The sequence below is a fragment of the Diadema setosum genome, chromosome 10 (genome assembly GCF_964275005.1).
Source record: "Diadema setosum chromosome 10, eeDiaSeto1, whole genome shotgun sequence".
Classification (NCBI taxonomy): Eukaryota; Metazoa; Echinodermata; class Echinoidea; order Diadematoida; family Diadematidae; genus Diadema; species Diadema setosum.
In genome coordinates this window covers 33,887,445-33,903,503 of record NC_092694.1, presented here as the reverse complement: position 1 = coordinate 33,903,503, position 16,059 = coordinate 33,887,445, and the positions used below count along the sequence as shown (strand labels likewise).

The following is a 16,059-nucleotide window of genomic DNA, read 5'->3' as shown; positions in this document are numbered from 1 at the left end:
TTTGTTTGCTACAACTTCCAACTGTACCCCTCCATGAAGCCCGAGGACAAAGAAACACCAAAGTAGTGAAAGCAGCACACTTTGCAGAAGTCTTATGAAAGTCTTAGGAAAGTGTCCATTTCTCTACATGTCATCTCATGCCCGATGGGAAATCTTACGATAGCCGTCTTGGATATAAAACCACTGCACTGATGGTATGCAAATTACAGTTAGGCTCACATGTAAAAAGGGCAGATTTTGTTTCTTCTTCAAAATTTACAACACGTATCGTTTCCTTTTGTCCTGCATGATGAAACAATTGCTATGCGGTGTCCAAAATGAATGACATGTTACATACAACGTAACTGGCACACTTCAAATGCTATCAACCTCATCAACTCGCTGAAAAGATTCATCTGATTGAAATGTCAACTGGATAAAAATTCATTTTGTCACTTATCACTTGCAAACTACCTGTTCGATTAGACTTTCGCCTACTGGATCTGTAGGCTTCTTCAGACCGATCGCTGTGAGAGAGTTGTTTTCCCACTTCCCGCCAAGGAAGCAACCAAACAGCAGCCAATCAAAAATTAGAATTTGGTTGTTGCTACGGCAACAATAAGCATTGTAATTTTAAACCATGACTGTTGAAAGTCAAACACGCTCCTGCTCCCACAGAAGACAACTGTAAATCTTTTCTCTCTAGACTGAAGCAGCAACTTACAAAACAAAAAGTGTGCATGAAGGGACTTTGGTACTTACACATGACCAGTAGGAAAGCAAATCTATGAGAAAATGATGCTCTGTACAGCAATGAGAACATAGTAACCAAACACTCCACTGGAGCTGGTGCTGTATGTGTATTGAACTTTTTGCTGCCCTCAAATGGCCCTCCACTATGCCACAGTAACTTTTCAAATGTGATGCCTAGCAAAACCAAGCACATATGTCTCGGGTACAAAATCATTCTTACCAGCTCATAGTTCAGTTGCACAGCTTCGAGAGTTGAAGTCATCAACCCACATTTCGTGTCAGAAAGGCAATAACCAACAATCTTAGTGTATTTCACAAGCCGCTTCTAATGTACGGGTATGCCCCCCGTGTTTAAGATTTTGTACAATTGCTTCCAAGAAGCAACAGGGTAATGTGTCACTGCAGTATTAAAGTCCAATTACACTTGGTTACAATGATAACTGACCACTGCATGAAATTTGCCCAGTGAGTCTGTGTAGCCATCACTGTATACTACCAATGTTACAGGAATACGTGGCACTGCGATACCAAAGTGGTAATTCACGTGTTTTCCTGCATCACCATTTCCCTCTACGAAGCAATGTTAACAAAGGACTGCAAGAAGACAGTACTGTACATTACGGTGACAAACCCAGCCACGCTGTAGAGAAGTTCACGAGCTGCAGCTCTTTGTTCCAAACCTGGCTGTCATGTAGCACATCGAAACAACTACAGTTTGACTGGGAACCAGCTGGACCCGAGCTCATTTTTCCAATCTTGCTTGTGTGCTCCTAGTCACTCTGTCTTTACGTGGTGGGTGTGTGGGAAGAAGCGCATGGATGGAAATACCAACCGTAGTTGCATAAATACGCATTGCTGTCGCTGTCGTTGCATTGATGATGCTACCTACGTCACACACCCAACTCTCTACAGACCAATTGTACAACAACAGTGGTAAAACTACAACAAGTCTGCTAACTTTCGGTTGTCCTTGAAGAGTTGTCCTTGAAGGCATAGAAGTTTAACCGCGGACACCCAATGGAGTCTACCTCGCTACAATATGCAAATATATTTTCTACTGGTATAAACATCACACTGATGACAAAACACCACATTCATAGCAAACATCATCATAACCACAATGTTGGAAAATTTCCTTCCCCAAAAAAAGGGGGAAGAGTCAGCAATGTAGGAAATTGAACATCTTAAGGCATATTTGGAATTTCATTTCATCAATGTCAAGTGTCAATGTCAAAGGTCACAGAGTAGGAATTGCGCGTCAGTGAGTGCACTACGAGTAGAGCATTCCGGACAACATTCGTCTCTTCTGAATCGAGTTCAGTCCTCCAGTTGAGCACGGAAAAAATCTCTCTTTAGAAATTTGCACGGAGGAAGCCTGTATCGTACGAAGGGAGACTGGTGAGAATTCTTTCTGGAGATTGCGGTGACTAGTGCCGGGGTTTCTTGCTCTCCACTTCCGCACTGCTTCCGTCCTCGGTGGACTTCCGTTTTGCTCCAACCGATGCGCTCACCGCGGCGCCGCTCTCACCTTGGTGGAACTCCACAATGATACATGTCATGTTGTCGCACCCCGTGCCATCGCCCGATGTGTCCGGAGCGAGACAGAAGTCAAATAGCTGCAGAAGAAATCGGTCAAACAAAGTTTGGGGTTTATTGCAACAGGCGTAAGTGAGCATCAAATTAGTTTGGTGCTTTATTTACGTAAATGTAGAGCAATTTGTCAATCAGTTGCGGTAAGGACAACTCGAAGAAAGATTTTCATGAATTTGAAGAGTTATTGCTCAACCTTATCAGCAAGTACAACGTAAAAGAAAGAAACATATCTTTTACATCATGATGAATACGATATTGTTGCCACATCCTGCTGACTGCTACATCCACTATATACCATGGTAGTCACCATAATAAATTCACTACACCTTGACTGTTCTTTAACCAGATGGACCTACACAGGTCCACATGGCAAATTAACAATTTATGAAATACTGATAAAATACAACCTCCAAATACTCTCCAATGCCCTTGTTTGTGCTATGCCACCAAATTTCACCAACATACTCCCTTTCCAACCCCCCCCCCAAAAAAAATAAATAAATAAAATGAACAAAAGGGAAGTGGGTATATACTTGAACACATTATAGTTATAAGAACTGCTGCTGCTGTGCCTTCAATCAAAGAAGGGGGAAGGGAGGAAGGGGTATAATTGTTGATTTTCATCACGAAGACGATAAAGCAGGTTGCCAAAAGAGAGAGAAAAAAACAAATACAGTGTAATTCTACATAACACAAAGTTACATCATAATACTTCAAAGTGCTTCTTAAAGACACATCAGCAGAACAAAGAATAGGATGGGGTTACTCTTATACTTTTTCCTTTTTCTAGATGTTGCTAAGTATATGCAAGAAAGACATTCTCACCTCTTCACAGATCTTGGACAATTTGTTCGGCTGATCCAACCTCGCTGACTGCTTGAGTCTTTCCTCCACAAAGTCAACGACCTCTTGGCTTGTCATGGCATTCCTGAGATCAGGAAGAGGAAGAGAGAATGTGCAGAGACAGACAGACAGACAGGCACAAGAGAAAGGAGAAAAAAAGAGAAGCATGATAAAACTGAGAACAAGCTCAACTTTATTTCCCACACAGGAGGAATGTACCACAACTGCACAACTAGTACAACTTTCATCAGTACAAAGTTTGAGAGTTTAAACTGTACTTTTTGTGTTCATTATTGAATATTTCTTTTCTTTTTTATGATATGCCTTCCCAATAAAATAATTAAAATGCCCAATTCCAGTGTGCATTCGTGCAGTTGTTTCGGATACCTACAATGTATAGATCGATTCTCACAGTAAATGTGCTCGGCCGGGCGTTGTGGTGAGCGCTTGTAATCCAGCTACTTTGGAGGCAGGGCGGTAATATGGCTCAGTCGGGAGTGCAAGTGACTTCAGGTACCAGGTTCTATTTCTGACTCTCAATGAGCAATTGTGTGTAAGCGTTCCATGCCCTCTAGTAAGAGGCAAAACAATCTGTACCACGGATAGGACATTAAATTACGGTTCTCTGTGTGAGCTAGCCACGATTCACAAATGTCAAAGATCCCACTTCATTCATCCATTGCAAAGAGCAGGGTGCCAACCCGGTGAAGTGGTCCCCCTACCCACCCACACAAGAAAACAGGTGAATGACGCCGACCCCTCGTGGTTTGCCCCAGGTGACTAGCAATAGTCAGCAAACTGTATCAACCAGGCACATTGTGCCATACCCTTGAATGAAGTACATAATAATGTGCTATTAAAACCAGGAAGGTGGCAGAGAAAGGACACTCACCTCTCTGGGTAGACTACATGTGCTGAAAACACTACCATATGTCCAAAAAAAAAAAATTACAACGGGACCCTCCGCAATGATATCTTTAAAAATAGTGAATCAATCAAAATACAAATTCAGGCTATGAAACTATAACTCATTGCCCACGTCTTACACAAATCCCCATTCGATTTGCTTCAGTGGCCAAAGAGAAATGAGGAATTTTGTAGAGGATGTCAAGAATCTCTTCCCTCCAAGTTCTGCCTATTGTATTCACACACAAAAGCATCGAAGTGCTAAACTTGGAAGAATCAGACTCATGACATGCTTTACAACTTTTCACATTTCTCTGTGACTGCTTAACCAAATTGAATAGAGTTTTCTGCAAAACAGAGCTAAGATGTTATATGTTTTAAGACCCTGAAGTAGCATTTTATACACAGTTTAATCATATTGGGTTTTATCAATGCGAAAATTTGATTGTAATTTTTCGGGACATACTGTACAGAGCTAGCCCCTCTCCCACCCCTCCCTCCAAATCCTGGAACCTAGCTTTGTGATGACAAAACTAAAATGACCTCCAATCATGACATGTTTCTTACCATATGCCATCACAGGCTATGACCATGAAATTAACGTCGTCGTTGATCGTCGCCGTCTGGATGTCGGGGTAGGCACTTATCATTTGTTCCTCTGGAGGTAGAGATGTATTCAGTTTGTAGCAATGGTCACCTGGTGAGGGAAATAGCAAAATGTGCAAAATGATCACAACAAAATCACCCGAGGTCGACCATTCACAAAATTTGCAACTAAAAATATTGCTTCTCGTTATACAAATTATATGTTGCATTTTATACACCAAATATTTCGCGAGGTTTTTGTTTTCATAAGTCGGGTGCTAATCGCGAATTTAAAAACACACAAAAATATTAACTCTGATCCTGACATAAAAATGCATGTGCACTCATACATTTCTCCGTTCAGCACTGCACTCCACGATCACGAATTTAACCATTCAAGAAATTGTTGCAAAGTCCCGATTTGCAAAAAATTAGACATAATATGTCTAATTTTACATTATAAATGTATATTATACATTCATAATGAAAACATTACATATACCATCTCCAAGGTGGGGAAAACAGGAACTTTTCTCCTGAAAGAGATAATATTTATTCTAATATCATCAGTAACTGTGGATATCATTCACAAATTCAACCCCTTGCGCAAGTCCACATTAAGTGTAAAAGTCGTATCACCTCCAGTTCATGAGTTTAAGATCAGGTTACAAACTCATCTTCTGAATAATGTTGACGTTTAAATCATGCATGTTATGATTTATACTTTGTCACGCACAGGAGAGTAAATCATTATAGAAGCTGCGCAATATAAATGTCCTTTACTATTATTATGATCATCATCATAATCAGGAAGTACGGTCACCTTTGACGTACCAGTCGCCCATCCTACTGCTGTCCGCCGAGAGGCCACTTACCAAAAGCTCTTGACAGGTTGAGGCCGCCATTCACTCGCCCATCCTGCGTCACCTTGCCTCCCGCCTTCTCGATCCGCCGCAGCTCCACGAAGTCCTCGGGCTTGTGGTCGTAGGACATGTCCACAGCCGTGCCTCCTCTGGAGAGGACGCAGCGCGAGTCTCCGATGTTTGCCACTGTCAGGTGCTTGCCCTTGAGCACTGCCACTACGGCCGTAGATCCGCTGTCGCTACCGGGCTGAGAAATAGTGGCAATACACAAGTTGAAAACTTAGGTGATGGTCCCTCTTTGGTCCTTAAAGGGTACCTCCGGGTGATTTTCAGACTTTTACATTTGAACAGCTATAAATCAGCTAAACTGAGTACAGAGTTTCAGAAATTATAGTGATTGGGATGAGGAATGAGAATGTTTTCAAAATTTATGACAAAGTGCAATGAACAAGGATGATGACATGGCAGCCTCACCATAAGAATGCATGAGTCGGGGCTCACGGAAGCAGAACAAAAGAAGAAGGCATGCATAGATTCTTCACAGGTGAACTTCTTGAGCAAGTGGTCTTGTAATGGAATTGCACTGCTACATTTCTGAAATATATGAGGCTCTGATGTCATCAACACTGTTCAGTGTAATTTGTTTAAGATTTTCAATTTATTGGCTTCTCTGCTCAAGGACCACAACAAATTCCACGAATCTATACATGGAGTTGTTGATTTATGTACTACATGATGTCAAATTATGAAAATCGACCGGAATGTCCCTTTAAAAACAACAGTAATCCACTGCTTCAAAAAAACAACCACAAACGTACAGATACTGGCCAACAATTGCAAAATCTAGAAACTCATCTCTGTGAAGTGGAGCTCATTCTCCATAGTCTCATTACAAAAACCACAACTCCCATAATTTTGTATACTTTAGAACCCGAGAGGCCTCAAAAGCATCACAAAAGATGGCACTATATCTATCATATTCTTCAGCTGATGAATCCTTATTTTAAACTGGTTGAAATCACTCCAAAGTATCAAACTGCCTTCATTTGGTAGGTACACCATATTGTACATGTACTATATATACTGTAAATGTCCATATTTTTGCGCTGAGCAGCTCAAAAACATATTCAAGGGTTCTTGAATTTGTGCTGTACGACTGTCAACCCATTACAAAATGTGCAGAGAAAATGGTGAAGATATTTTCATGGGTTTTAGAATTTGTGCTAGCCAAAAGTAGTGTGAAATTTTTGCGCTGTGAAAATTTGGGCGTTTACAGTAAACATTTGGCTTCGATAGCTTGGGAGGTGAACCTTGTCTGATGAAATGGCAATGCACACATCTATGGCAGCACCTGATATGTGAACTAACTAGCGCAATAACGATAGACAAAAGTAAAATTAAATGCAATTCTATTCGGTGAATAAAACAGATATATTGACTGCTTTTATTTGGGGTATGGTTAATATTACTGTCCCCAGGACCTCAACTTCATGCTTTGACTCTAGGTGTAATCTCCTCGGGTCAGAGCATGGAGTTTAGATAAATGGGGCGGGACAACACTCTCAACGACATCCTGAAAAATGGTCCCTATCTGTATACTGGCTAGCTAAAGACCAGAATACGATCACAATCGACTATACCTCTTCCCTGCCGCTCTGCTGCAGAGATACAAAGTCTTCCTCCTCCTCATCATAATCCCCTCGATCTTCCTCATCATCATCCTCTTCATCGTCGTCGTCATCATCGTCGTCGTCATCCTCATCTTCTTCATCGTCCTCCCCAGATTGGTAATCAGCATCATCTTCATCACTGTCGTCGTCTTCGTCATCGGAGGCTGGTGTCAAGATCTTTATGTGTTGCATGATAGAACTACTGCTTCTTGAGCTTGAGCCTAAGTAACAAAGAGACATGTGGGAAAAACAACAGGACTCCTATTATAATTCTGATGAAAAGTTTCAGGAGTCACATACACACTTGTAGCATGAAACGAAGGAATTTGACTCCAGCAGAGGCGACACAACAAAATGGGAAATACATCTTACGACTGACTAGCAATATTTATCATCAAAAGTCATATGTCGCTCTGTGCGCCTTGTCAACGGACATCTACTGTACATGTAGGGAATACCTTTACATGTTGATTAGTATTACAAAAATCAGCCTATCAAATCCTGTAACATTTTTGACATCAATAGTCTAAAAAAAACAACAACAACAACAACCAAGACATGTCCCTCTTCTGCTATTATGGGATACGTTTGAGAACATCATTCTTATCTAGATATAACAAAAAACGTTTTATGTATTCTCTCTAACGCCTTTCTCTTTCACCAAATCCACTGTTTTTCGGCGCATGTGACGAAGGTGTACATTGAACAGAAATTTCTTCTGATGCATCAAAATATGAATTGTTCCAAGTGAAAACTTAACAGAAATCTTCACGCTTGTCACAACGTCATATGGGGTTCATTACATAATAGAAACAGTAATATAGACTGCATGATACCGATATACAGTGTAATTGATGGTTAAGAAACATGTTCATATGATAGCTCGCTTCAAATGTGCTTGAAAGAAGTACATGTACATCAGATTATCTTCCTTTTTGAAAACTTAACAATACTGTGACTACTGCACTAACGTGACTATTGCACTCTTCACCATGTCAAGGAAGGTGATGCGACATTTGCTCCTGCAACAATTGCTCCGGTCTTATTTCTTCCTAGGACTTAGGGTTAGAGCTGTGATAGGGTTTTAGGCTTAGTATGATGTGAGGATTAGGATTAGGGTTAGGGTTATGTTTGTGGGTAGGTATTATGATTGGCTTTCTTCAGCATGCAATTGGGAGCAATTGTTGCAGGAGAAAATGTCAAACAAGCAAATACTTACTGAAGTATATGAAGCTGATGACTACAGTTACGGAACAAATATGAGTGGATAGCTTTCTATGAATCACAAAGAGGATCTTGCCGATTCTCCAATATCAGAGCAAATTTCCTTTACGACACACTTCCATGTGATTTACATGTCTTACCACCAGCTTCAGTGTCCCTGTGATCCGCCGTATCGCCATTACAGCTCCCTGAGGTTCCAGAAGTACCGGCTTCTGATTGGTCCATTTCAACAGGCTCCTCCTCTTCTGTTTTACTCGTTAACTCTTCCTTTACAGCAGCACCTGCTGCCTCCTCTTTGCACTGAGTGTTCTCATCCCCATCACTCTTTGCAATCACCTCTGCAGACTCCGCCCCATTCTCCACTGGCTCCGCCTTTTTAATGCTAGGCACTGCCTCTTTCCCACCGGGCTCCTCCCCCTCTCCATCATCACTGTCAATCCCGTTCTCCTTCTCTTGCTTGCTGTCACTGCCCGTTCCATTCCTGCTCCCGACATTTGAGCTGTCCCTACAGTCTGCTTCCTTCTTTGGCACAACATCTACCTCGTCGTCGAATGGAACGGTCTTGTTTGGCACTGGTCCCTCACCGTCTAGGAGCGTTCCATTCACTGCCGTGAGGGGAAACCTTGGTTGTTTCTTCTGTATCATTGGCGACAACAAGTCGTTTTTGTGTGACTGTTTCAGTTTGGATCGTTTGCTCTTAGACGGATGTGAGCAGTAGCGGGCAACCAGTTGTTCTATCGGAAGGTTGGCCTCTTCGAGAAGTGTTTCTGTCTCATTGTCCTCTGGAAGAAAAATATTTACAGTGTCTTCATATTAAAGATTGGCATCACTGCTGATGCATATCACAAACACCAGCGAAATTTTAGCGAGTGAAATAAAGTGCAAGCTCAAATAATCTTCTCGGCAATAATGAAAGGATATAAACAAGTCAATACTCAACTACCTTGCAAAAATTTAAAAGCTTCCAAGATTTCTCAACCATGTACAGTTTGAGAGACTGCCATCAAACCTATCTGGTCATGGTTCTTTTTACTTTGTAGTGACAGGAGTTGGAGTGAAGGATAGGAAATGACACACATATAATCACTACAAAGTGGTCTGACAATAAGATTGTCTTTATAGAAAATATTTATCCTTAATTATGATATGTCACAGATCAGAGGGAAGACTTCTTACAAAATTAATCTCATATTGTTCTCTTTTACAGGGCTGTGATAGTACCTGGGTTTCAAAGTAAAAAGACTAAAAATCTAAAACTTGTTAAAAAAAAAAGGTCTGAAGTGCAGTCAACTGTGACCATTTCATTGCCTTTGAAGTGACAAAACAAGTCTGAGAAGTGGGGTTTGGGCAGAATAAAAAGCCAGAAATCAGATCAAACTTGAAGAATGAAACAGATGACTGGTCTCCAAAGTTTTGAGGTTCATGACGAGGCTAGTTTTTTTAGAGATGGATCTGCAGTGTGGAAGCGAGTCCATGACAATAGCGTTTATAATTTTTACCCTCCAGGACTCCCCTGATAGATTAACCCACTGTGTGCTTTGAGTGTTGATTGGCACAGAAAACCCCACAGCGATGTACACACTGTCCAAAGTCACTGGCACTGAAAGGATTTGTAAGCCATTGCAATGATCATGTGACTGACCACACCACTCCTCACCCTCCTTCTCCTCGTCCTCCTCCATTCCCGATATCCTCCGGAGCTTCTCCACGATGGCCTTCTGTTTGAGCGAGGCGTCGAACAGCATAAAGGCCTCCTTCAGAGCCGCCGAGTGGTCCCCGTTTTTGAACAACTCCAGGTCTGTCAGTAGCTTAGGCAGCTGCTGTGCCGTGTAGATCGCCACTTCGGCTCCTTGGGGGTGATGACCAAGCAACAGAGATAGGGGGTGTAGATGCCAAGGTGGGGTGGAAAAAAGTCAACAAGGGATCAGGTAATTAATGACAGGTCTAAATATCAATGCCACAGGGGAAATGTGTCTGCATACTAAAGCAACGGAGAATGGTGTTTCATCTTAACTTCATGTCACAAACTGTTGGCCATGAAACCACAAACAGTCATACCATGCTACATAACCAGAACATTGACTTGCAGTTTGACATTTGCTTTCTAAGTGTTTGCATCATTTTAAATATACATTCTATACACAAACAAAAAATTACATGAAGCATCTCATCCTGGATAAAGTGTTGAGGCCTGCATAAACTTTCAAAACAGTTGTTCTCTTTTGAGTTGGGGACAACACAAGGTTTGTACTATTTTATTTTTCTTTTATAAAAGTAAAAAAAGACTGTGGCATTAACCCTTTCTCAGACAGAGCTTTAGTTGCTCATGTGTGGTTAAATTCTCCAAATACAAAATTTGTACAGTACATTCAAATCATATAAGCAAGATGATAAAAAGGACGAGAGCACATTACTTTACCCAAAGTTCTCCAACATAAAACACACCCACAAACCAACAAGCAAACAAACTATTAATTTCAAGAAAATCAATGATACCACTCTCACTGGGGAGAAATCTACACCTGTAGGGTTTAACCTACTCTACAGCTCAAAAGTTTTGTGTCTAGATGTGCAGTGAATTTGTACTAATTACTTGCAATTGAAACAAACATCTTTTTTCCTTGGACTTTCTAAAATGTGCATGCGACGATGATGATGATCAACAGCATTTGTATAGCACATCTGTTGTAGAAACATGGGAGGGGGTTGCAGCTATCCCCACCCCCCCCCCCCCCATTTCTGCAGCCCACATCACACATTTCAATATAGGCGATACAGGAATCTGTTCCACATAGATTGACCCTGACTGCACTGTGTGTTTTTCGCACAAAAAGTGGGATTTCATCATTTATCATTAGTACAACGTACCACCTAGTACTGGACTCTAATAATGAGACACTGCTTGTGGCTTTTTATGTAATCTTTTTTCTTTTATACCCAGTGAAGACTAGTCTCAAGTACAATATACAGGTCTGTATACTCTGACAGGTGTCTATGGGAAACGTGTGCTTTGAATACCAAAATCAGCTTAAATCCTCAATGGGTTTATAATAGCGCCTTTTTGTCCAAAGACTGAGATGATGGGTTTTATAGTTGTAGATGACTCACCTCCATGCCCATCATAGACAGCAAACAGAGATGTGTCCTCAGCCAATTTTGTGATGCAGTTGTGAGCGTCCTGTGGCAGAAGGGGGAAAAATTATTAGGGAAAACATCTCAACAAGGCAAATAATTCAAGATTTACAGTGTATTCACATATTTGATGTGACAAACTTGGAAAAGATATGCTTCATTTAGTTTGATTTTCTCTCAAGTTCCAAATTCACTTTCAATTTATTACTCGGCAAGCTGTCATCAGAAACCAAATTACATGTAATTGAAGTCAATGTACTATTAAAGTTGTACAAGAACTTCCTGGTAAATGATGCATTAACTGGTATCATATTCTTTGAACACACTATAAAACACACCACTAACAGTTGCCCTTTACTATATTCATAGCCATCACAGACCAATCACAATGGACATAGTGGGTGCATGATGGGATATAAAGTACTTTACACCATGAAACTATGACAGAAAGTTGAGCCTATCATCAAAAGAACCATGCGTACACACAGTGCCTTCTTTGTTCCAGTAATCCCACACAATGCAAAAGTCGCAGTCACACCGACAAAATAGCAGGATAGCAATCGTGATCCAAATACCGAGATATTTTGCGCACGTTCAGAGGAACATACAACGAATGTTTCATTAGTTGCTGATTGCGATAATGTGTTAACCAAGCTGATCAAAATCTACTGGAATGGTATAACCCTTTGCCCTTGTGTTCATGCACTGTCGTCATGTGTGTTTTGACTGATGGGAGAAAAAAAATACTGAGATCTTTTGCTCAAGTATTCATACAACACTCACAGCAGTGCGAATTATTGCGCTATTTCTCAAATCGATGCAACAATTCTGGGCTAATCCCAAGATTTCTTGGGATTTTAATCACAATACTGATTGCGCACTATTCCATGGGATTTTAATGTCCACAAAGGGAAAAAGCTTGAGATTTCGATTGTGATGCAAACCTTTGAGATTTATACTGCTAATTCACATTGGTGTGAATCCCATAAATGTTGGCTTTCCCCTTCTTCTGCTAACAATGATTTAATAGTAATCCTTGTTTGTTGTTGGTATTGTTTTTTACTTTTTTGTGGACAGGAATGAATGCTTTTGGATGCCGTTTTCCCATACAAAATGATCCCAATGTTAAAGCAGGTCTACTGTAATACACAATATTTTCATGGCATGAAATTTTTGCTAATTGGAGCCGACTGCCTGTTTTGCGGCATGACATTTTCGCGAGTTGCCCCTAACATTCAATGCGTATAGTGTAGACAAGAACTTTCACATGCATTTTGATTTTCGCGAATCTTGGCTCTCGCGAAATTCGCAAAATTCAAATGCACGCTAACATTCCTCATTTTACAGTACGCTGCATACTATGTTTCACGAATTGGGACTAAAAGACAATATAATGTTCAAGCAATTGAATTTGTAATCGTGCAATGGCAAAATGAGAAACACGTACATTGCCTGTTCTTTGATGGGAGGAAACTGCGATTTTTCATTCTTGGACACAATTTATTCAGAACATTTGTTTTAATGGAGACGATATTTTTGCAAGTTATTAATCATGGGAATTTCAGTTGATTATCAAAATCTGTGATAATAAACCCTGTGAAAAAATGTTCATTACACAGATGAGACTAATCTATAGTATGAATACAGTGTACAATGTAATGACACTGTGTATGACACCTTTGGGGACATTGTTTTGTACTATTTTGAGGTATTGTAAGTACAGCTGTAGCCCATAGATCGGGAGAGCGAACTGTGTCAGTGTGTGACCGCTTGTAAATGAAGGATGTACGGTGTCACTGAGAAATTAAGCAGGGAAGGATGTGGGTGGAGACGGGGCAAGGGAGGAGGAGAGACAGAGAGAGAGAGAGATATCCACTTTGTAGTACTGCTGTGGACACACACAAAAACACACTAAAAGGCCTCCGAATACCAAGCATGGTATCAAAATGGAAACAGCCTTATTTTTTGCTACGTGTATGGCATGCCAAAAGGAAGCATCATGTCTGGTTTGCTTTTCAAAAAATATCAATAATTTTGGCACAAAATCACCAAAAATTTTACTCCTACTTGTATGTCAAAATCAAACCTCAGTAAAACCACCAGTTGCAAGATGTATTTTGCAACAAAATAATAAAGCTGGGAAGTGATATTGTATGAAACAGAACCAGACATGGTTTCTTTTGGTGCACCTGGTAGCAAAAAAAAATATTGAACTGTTGCCATTACCGTGCACGGTACGCAAAGGCCTGCAGTACTGTATAGAGGGAGAGAGAATTTCAGAGAAAACAGATCTACAGATTGGGGAAGAAATAGACAGAGAGCAAAAGAGAGACAGAGAATTAAAGGACAAACAAATTTTGTCTGGGTTCTTTAAAAAGCATGTAAATCCTGTCTCCTAATACAGATCTGGCCTTGGGTTGGATTCATTATCCTCTTTAGTCTTTGAGATTCAACGAACCTACACAATGCACAGGTAGAGAGATAAACAATGATTGAAGTAGTCTCAATAATAGAGTACAGTAGAGTACGTGTACGTTATTCATGAAAATGATCACACACACTCACTCACACTCCCATTGAATACCACACAGAGCATGACTCTAGTGTATGTAATGTCGTCAACACTGCAGAAACATCTTGAATGCAAAAGCCTGCAGACAATTGTATTTAAGACACTTTACCCCCCCCCCCCTGTCCCACTGAAAACAAAGCAAAAATATATGTGACCCACTACAACAAAAGGATCCTAAAGTCGCTGACGGCTGAGCCGAGAAAATCGAGCTTGAAGTCACATCATCAAAATTGGTCAAAACAATCGGATTTCTGTTTTTGGCATAACTTTGTAGTCTAATGTTCTGTCTATCATTTGCCGAAATTTCGAAGCTAAATGATCAAAGGAAAGGCAAGAAATCAGCATTTTTCTGGGCCATGATTTTCGGACTTTCAATGTAACAGAAACGTGTCCGAAGATTTGGATTTAGCGCTGTACCAAGACTCAGCCCCTAGCAACGAGGGAGTGATCTTATTGGTCAATGCGTGGCACCATGATTACTGATTGGTCGTGTGTAGACCGCTGGTGCTAAGCTTGAATGAACATCGCAGAGGTGCTAAGACTAGTAGGAGCATACCTTCTATTGTTAAGCGGTGAAAAATGTCTCGCCAGCCCTTGACCACGATAGCTTCAGAGGGAAAACTTTGAAGGCGTTTTTCTTGACACTCTAATTTCCACAACCACTTAACATGCGCAAATAAAAACATCGATATCTCTGCAACCGAGTACTCTTAGGAGTTGTGCTATATATGAAATTAAAGTAGAAGAGTAAGGGAATAATGTCATGCCATTTTCAGAAAATTGTCCTCCACCGACTTACGGATCCTTTTGTTGTAGCGGGTCACATGTACACTCTGTACATACAGTAGTCCAGCACATGTACAATGTACAATGTACATGTACAGATTTGTACATGTATAAATAACTGTAAATGCTTGTGTGTGTGTGCTCATACAGTACATGTACATACAAAATGTACTTAAACAGAGAGGATATTTGTGTACTATAAAGTACAATGTACATGTACTGTATAAAAAGCATTAGGAGGGGCCGAACAAAAATACAAAGTCCTATGAACACATACACTGTACTTTCAAAACACTTCAAAAACGAACAATACATTATTGTACACCACACACTCTGTAGTCCAACATGTGCTAGGTGAAAGATCATGGTCAAGTGGATATTTTCCCACAACTGACTGCTGATGCTTGGTCAAGAATTCAAAAGGCAAACTTATTGTTGTTTCTTTCTTTTTTTCATACTTTTGTTCACTGTTACAACTGTACAATAAAAGTCCGAATGAATTAGCAGGAATAGCATTAAAAATTTGTCCACACAAAAACTACTGGGTTCTGTAGCATCAAATGACACACTAGTTGTATTTGCATGTTAATGCTGGTACAAATGCTCACCAATGTGAAAATTTCTGCATTTACTGTCAACCAACTCTGTCTACACATGTATCAGTACTGTACATACAGCCGTACATGTGTACACGTACTGTACATGTATGTGTAGTATGTATGCCCCCTACACGGATATGATTAGATTTGATGTGCAAAAACAAAACAAAATGGGCCCTATTATAGGGAGAATAGGTACAGAAGACACCCTCATTAAAACAAACACTGTCCCATATCATCTCCCTTCTCCTTTTAATACCCCTCCTCTCCCCCAGACAAATTTTAGTCCTCTCTTCCTGGAAACGTCACGGTCCGTTACAAGTCCACAAGGCTGATGATCTTCAAACCTTTGCTCATTTTCACTACAACACCTGTGCTCAAATGGATGTTCCATTTCCCCAGCACCAGACAGATCCCATGAATAAATTTGCCATCTTGACCTGCAACTGCCTGTCAAATACATTCAGTGTGAATGGGGGTGTTTTATTAAAAGACCCGTCAACTGCCACCATGAACTGGAGCATGTTCATTCCCAAAAGCTCCCCCGAGCCCAC

General features: G+C 40.6%; 1 protein-coding gene across 1 annotated transcript in view; it reads right to left on the bottom strand.

Moving 5' to 3' along the window:
- Nucleotides 1-648: 648 nt before the first annotated feature.
- LOC140234309 (protein phosphatase 1G-like) overlaps nucleotides 649-16,059 on the bottom strand; it is a 34,320-nt gene continuing 18,909 nt past the window's right edge. Inside the window, exons 2-9 of the mRNA XM_072314371.1 lie at nucleotides 11,525-11,594; nucleotides 10,074-10,265; nucleotides 8,557-9,198; nucleotides 7,163-7,413; nucleotides 5,535-5,769; nucleotides 4,642-4,771; nucleotides 3,151-3,253; nucleotides 649-2,348 (exon numbers count right to left, since the gene is read on the bottom strand). Coding sequence (XP_072170472.1) covers nucleotides 2,160-2,348; nucleotides 3,151-3,253; nucleotides 4,642-4,771; nucleotides 5,535-5,769; nucleotides 7,163-7,413; nucleotides 8,557-9,198; nucleotides 10,074-10,265; nucleotides 11,525-11,594 — 1,812 coding nt within the window. The 3' untranslated portion in view covers nucleotides 649-2,159. The remainder of the gene's footprint in view (nucleotides 2,349-3,150; nucleotides 3,254-4,641; nucleotides 4,772-5,534; nucleotides 5,770-7,162; nucleotides 7,414-8,556; nucleotides 9,199-10,073; nucleotides 10,266-11,524; nucleotides 11,595-16,059) is intronic.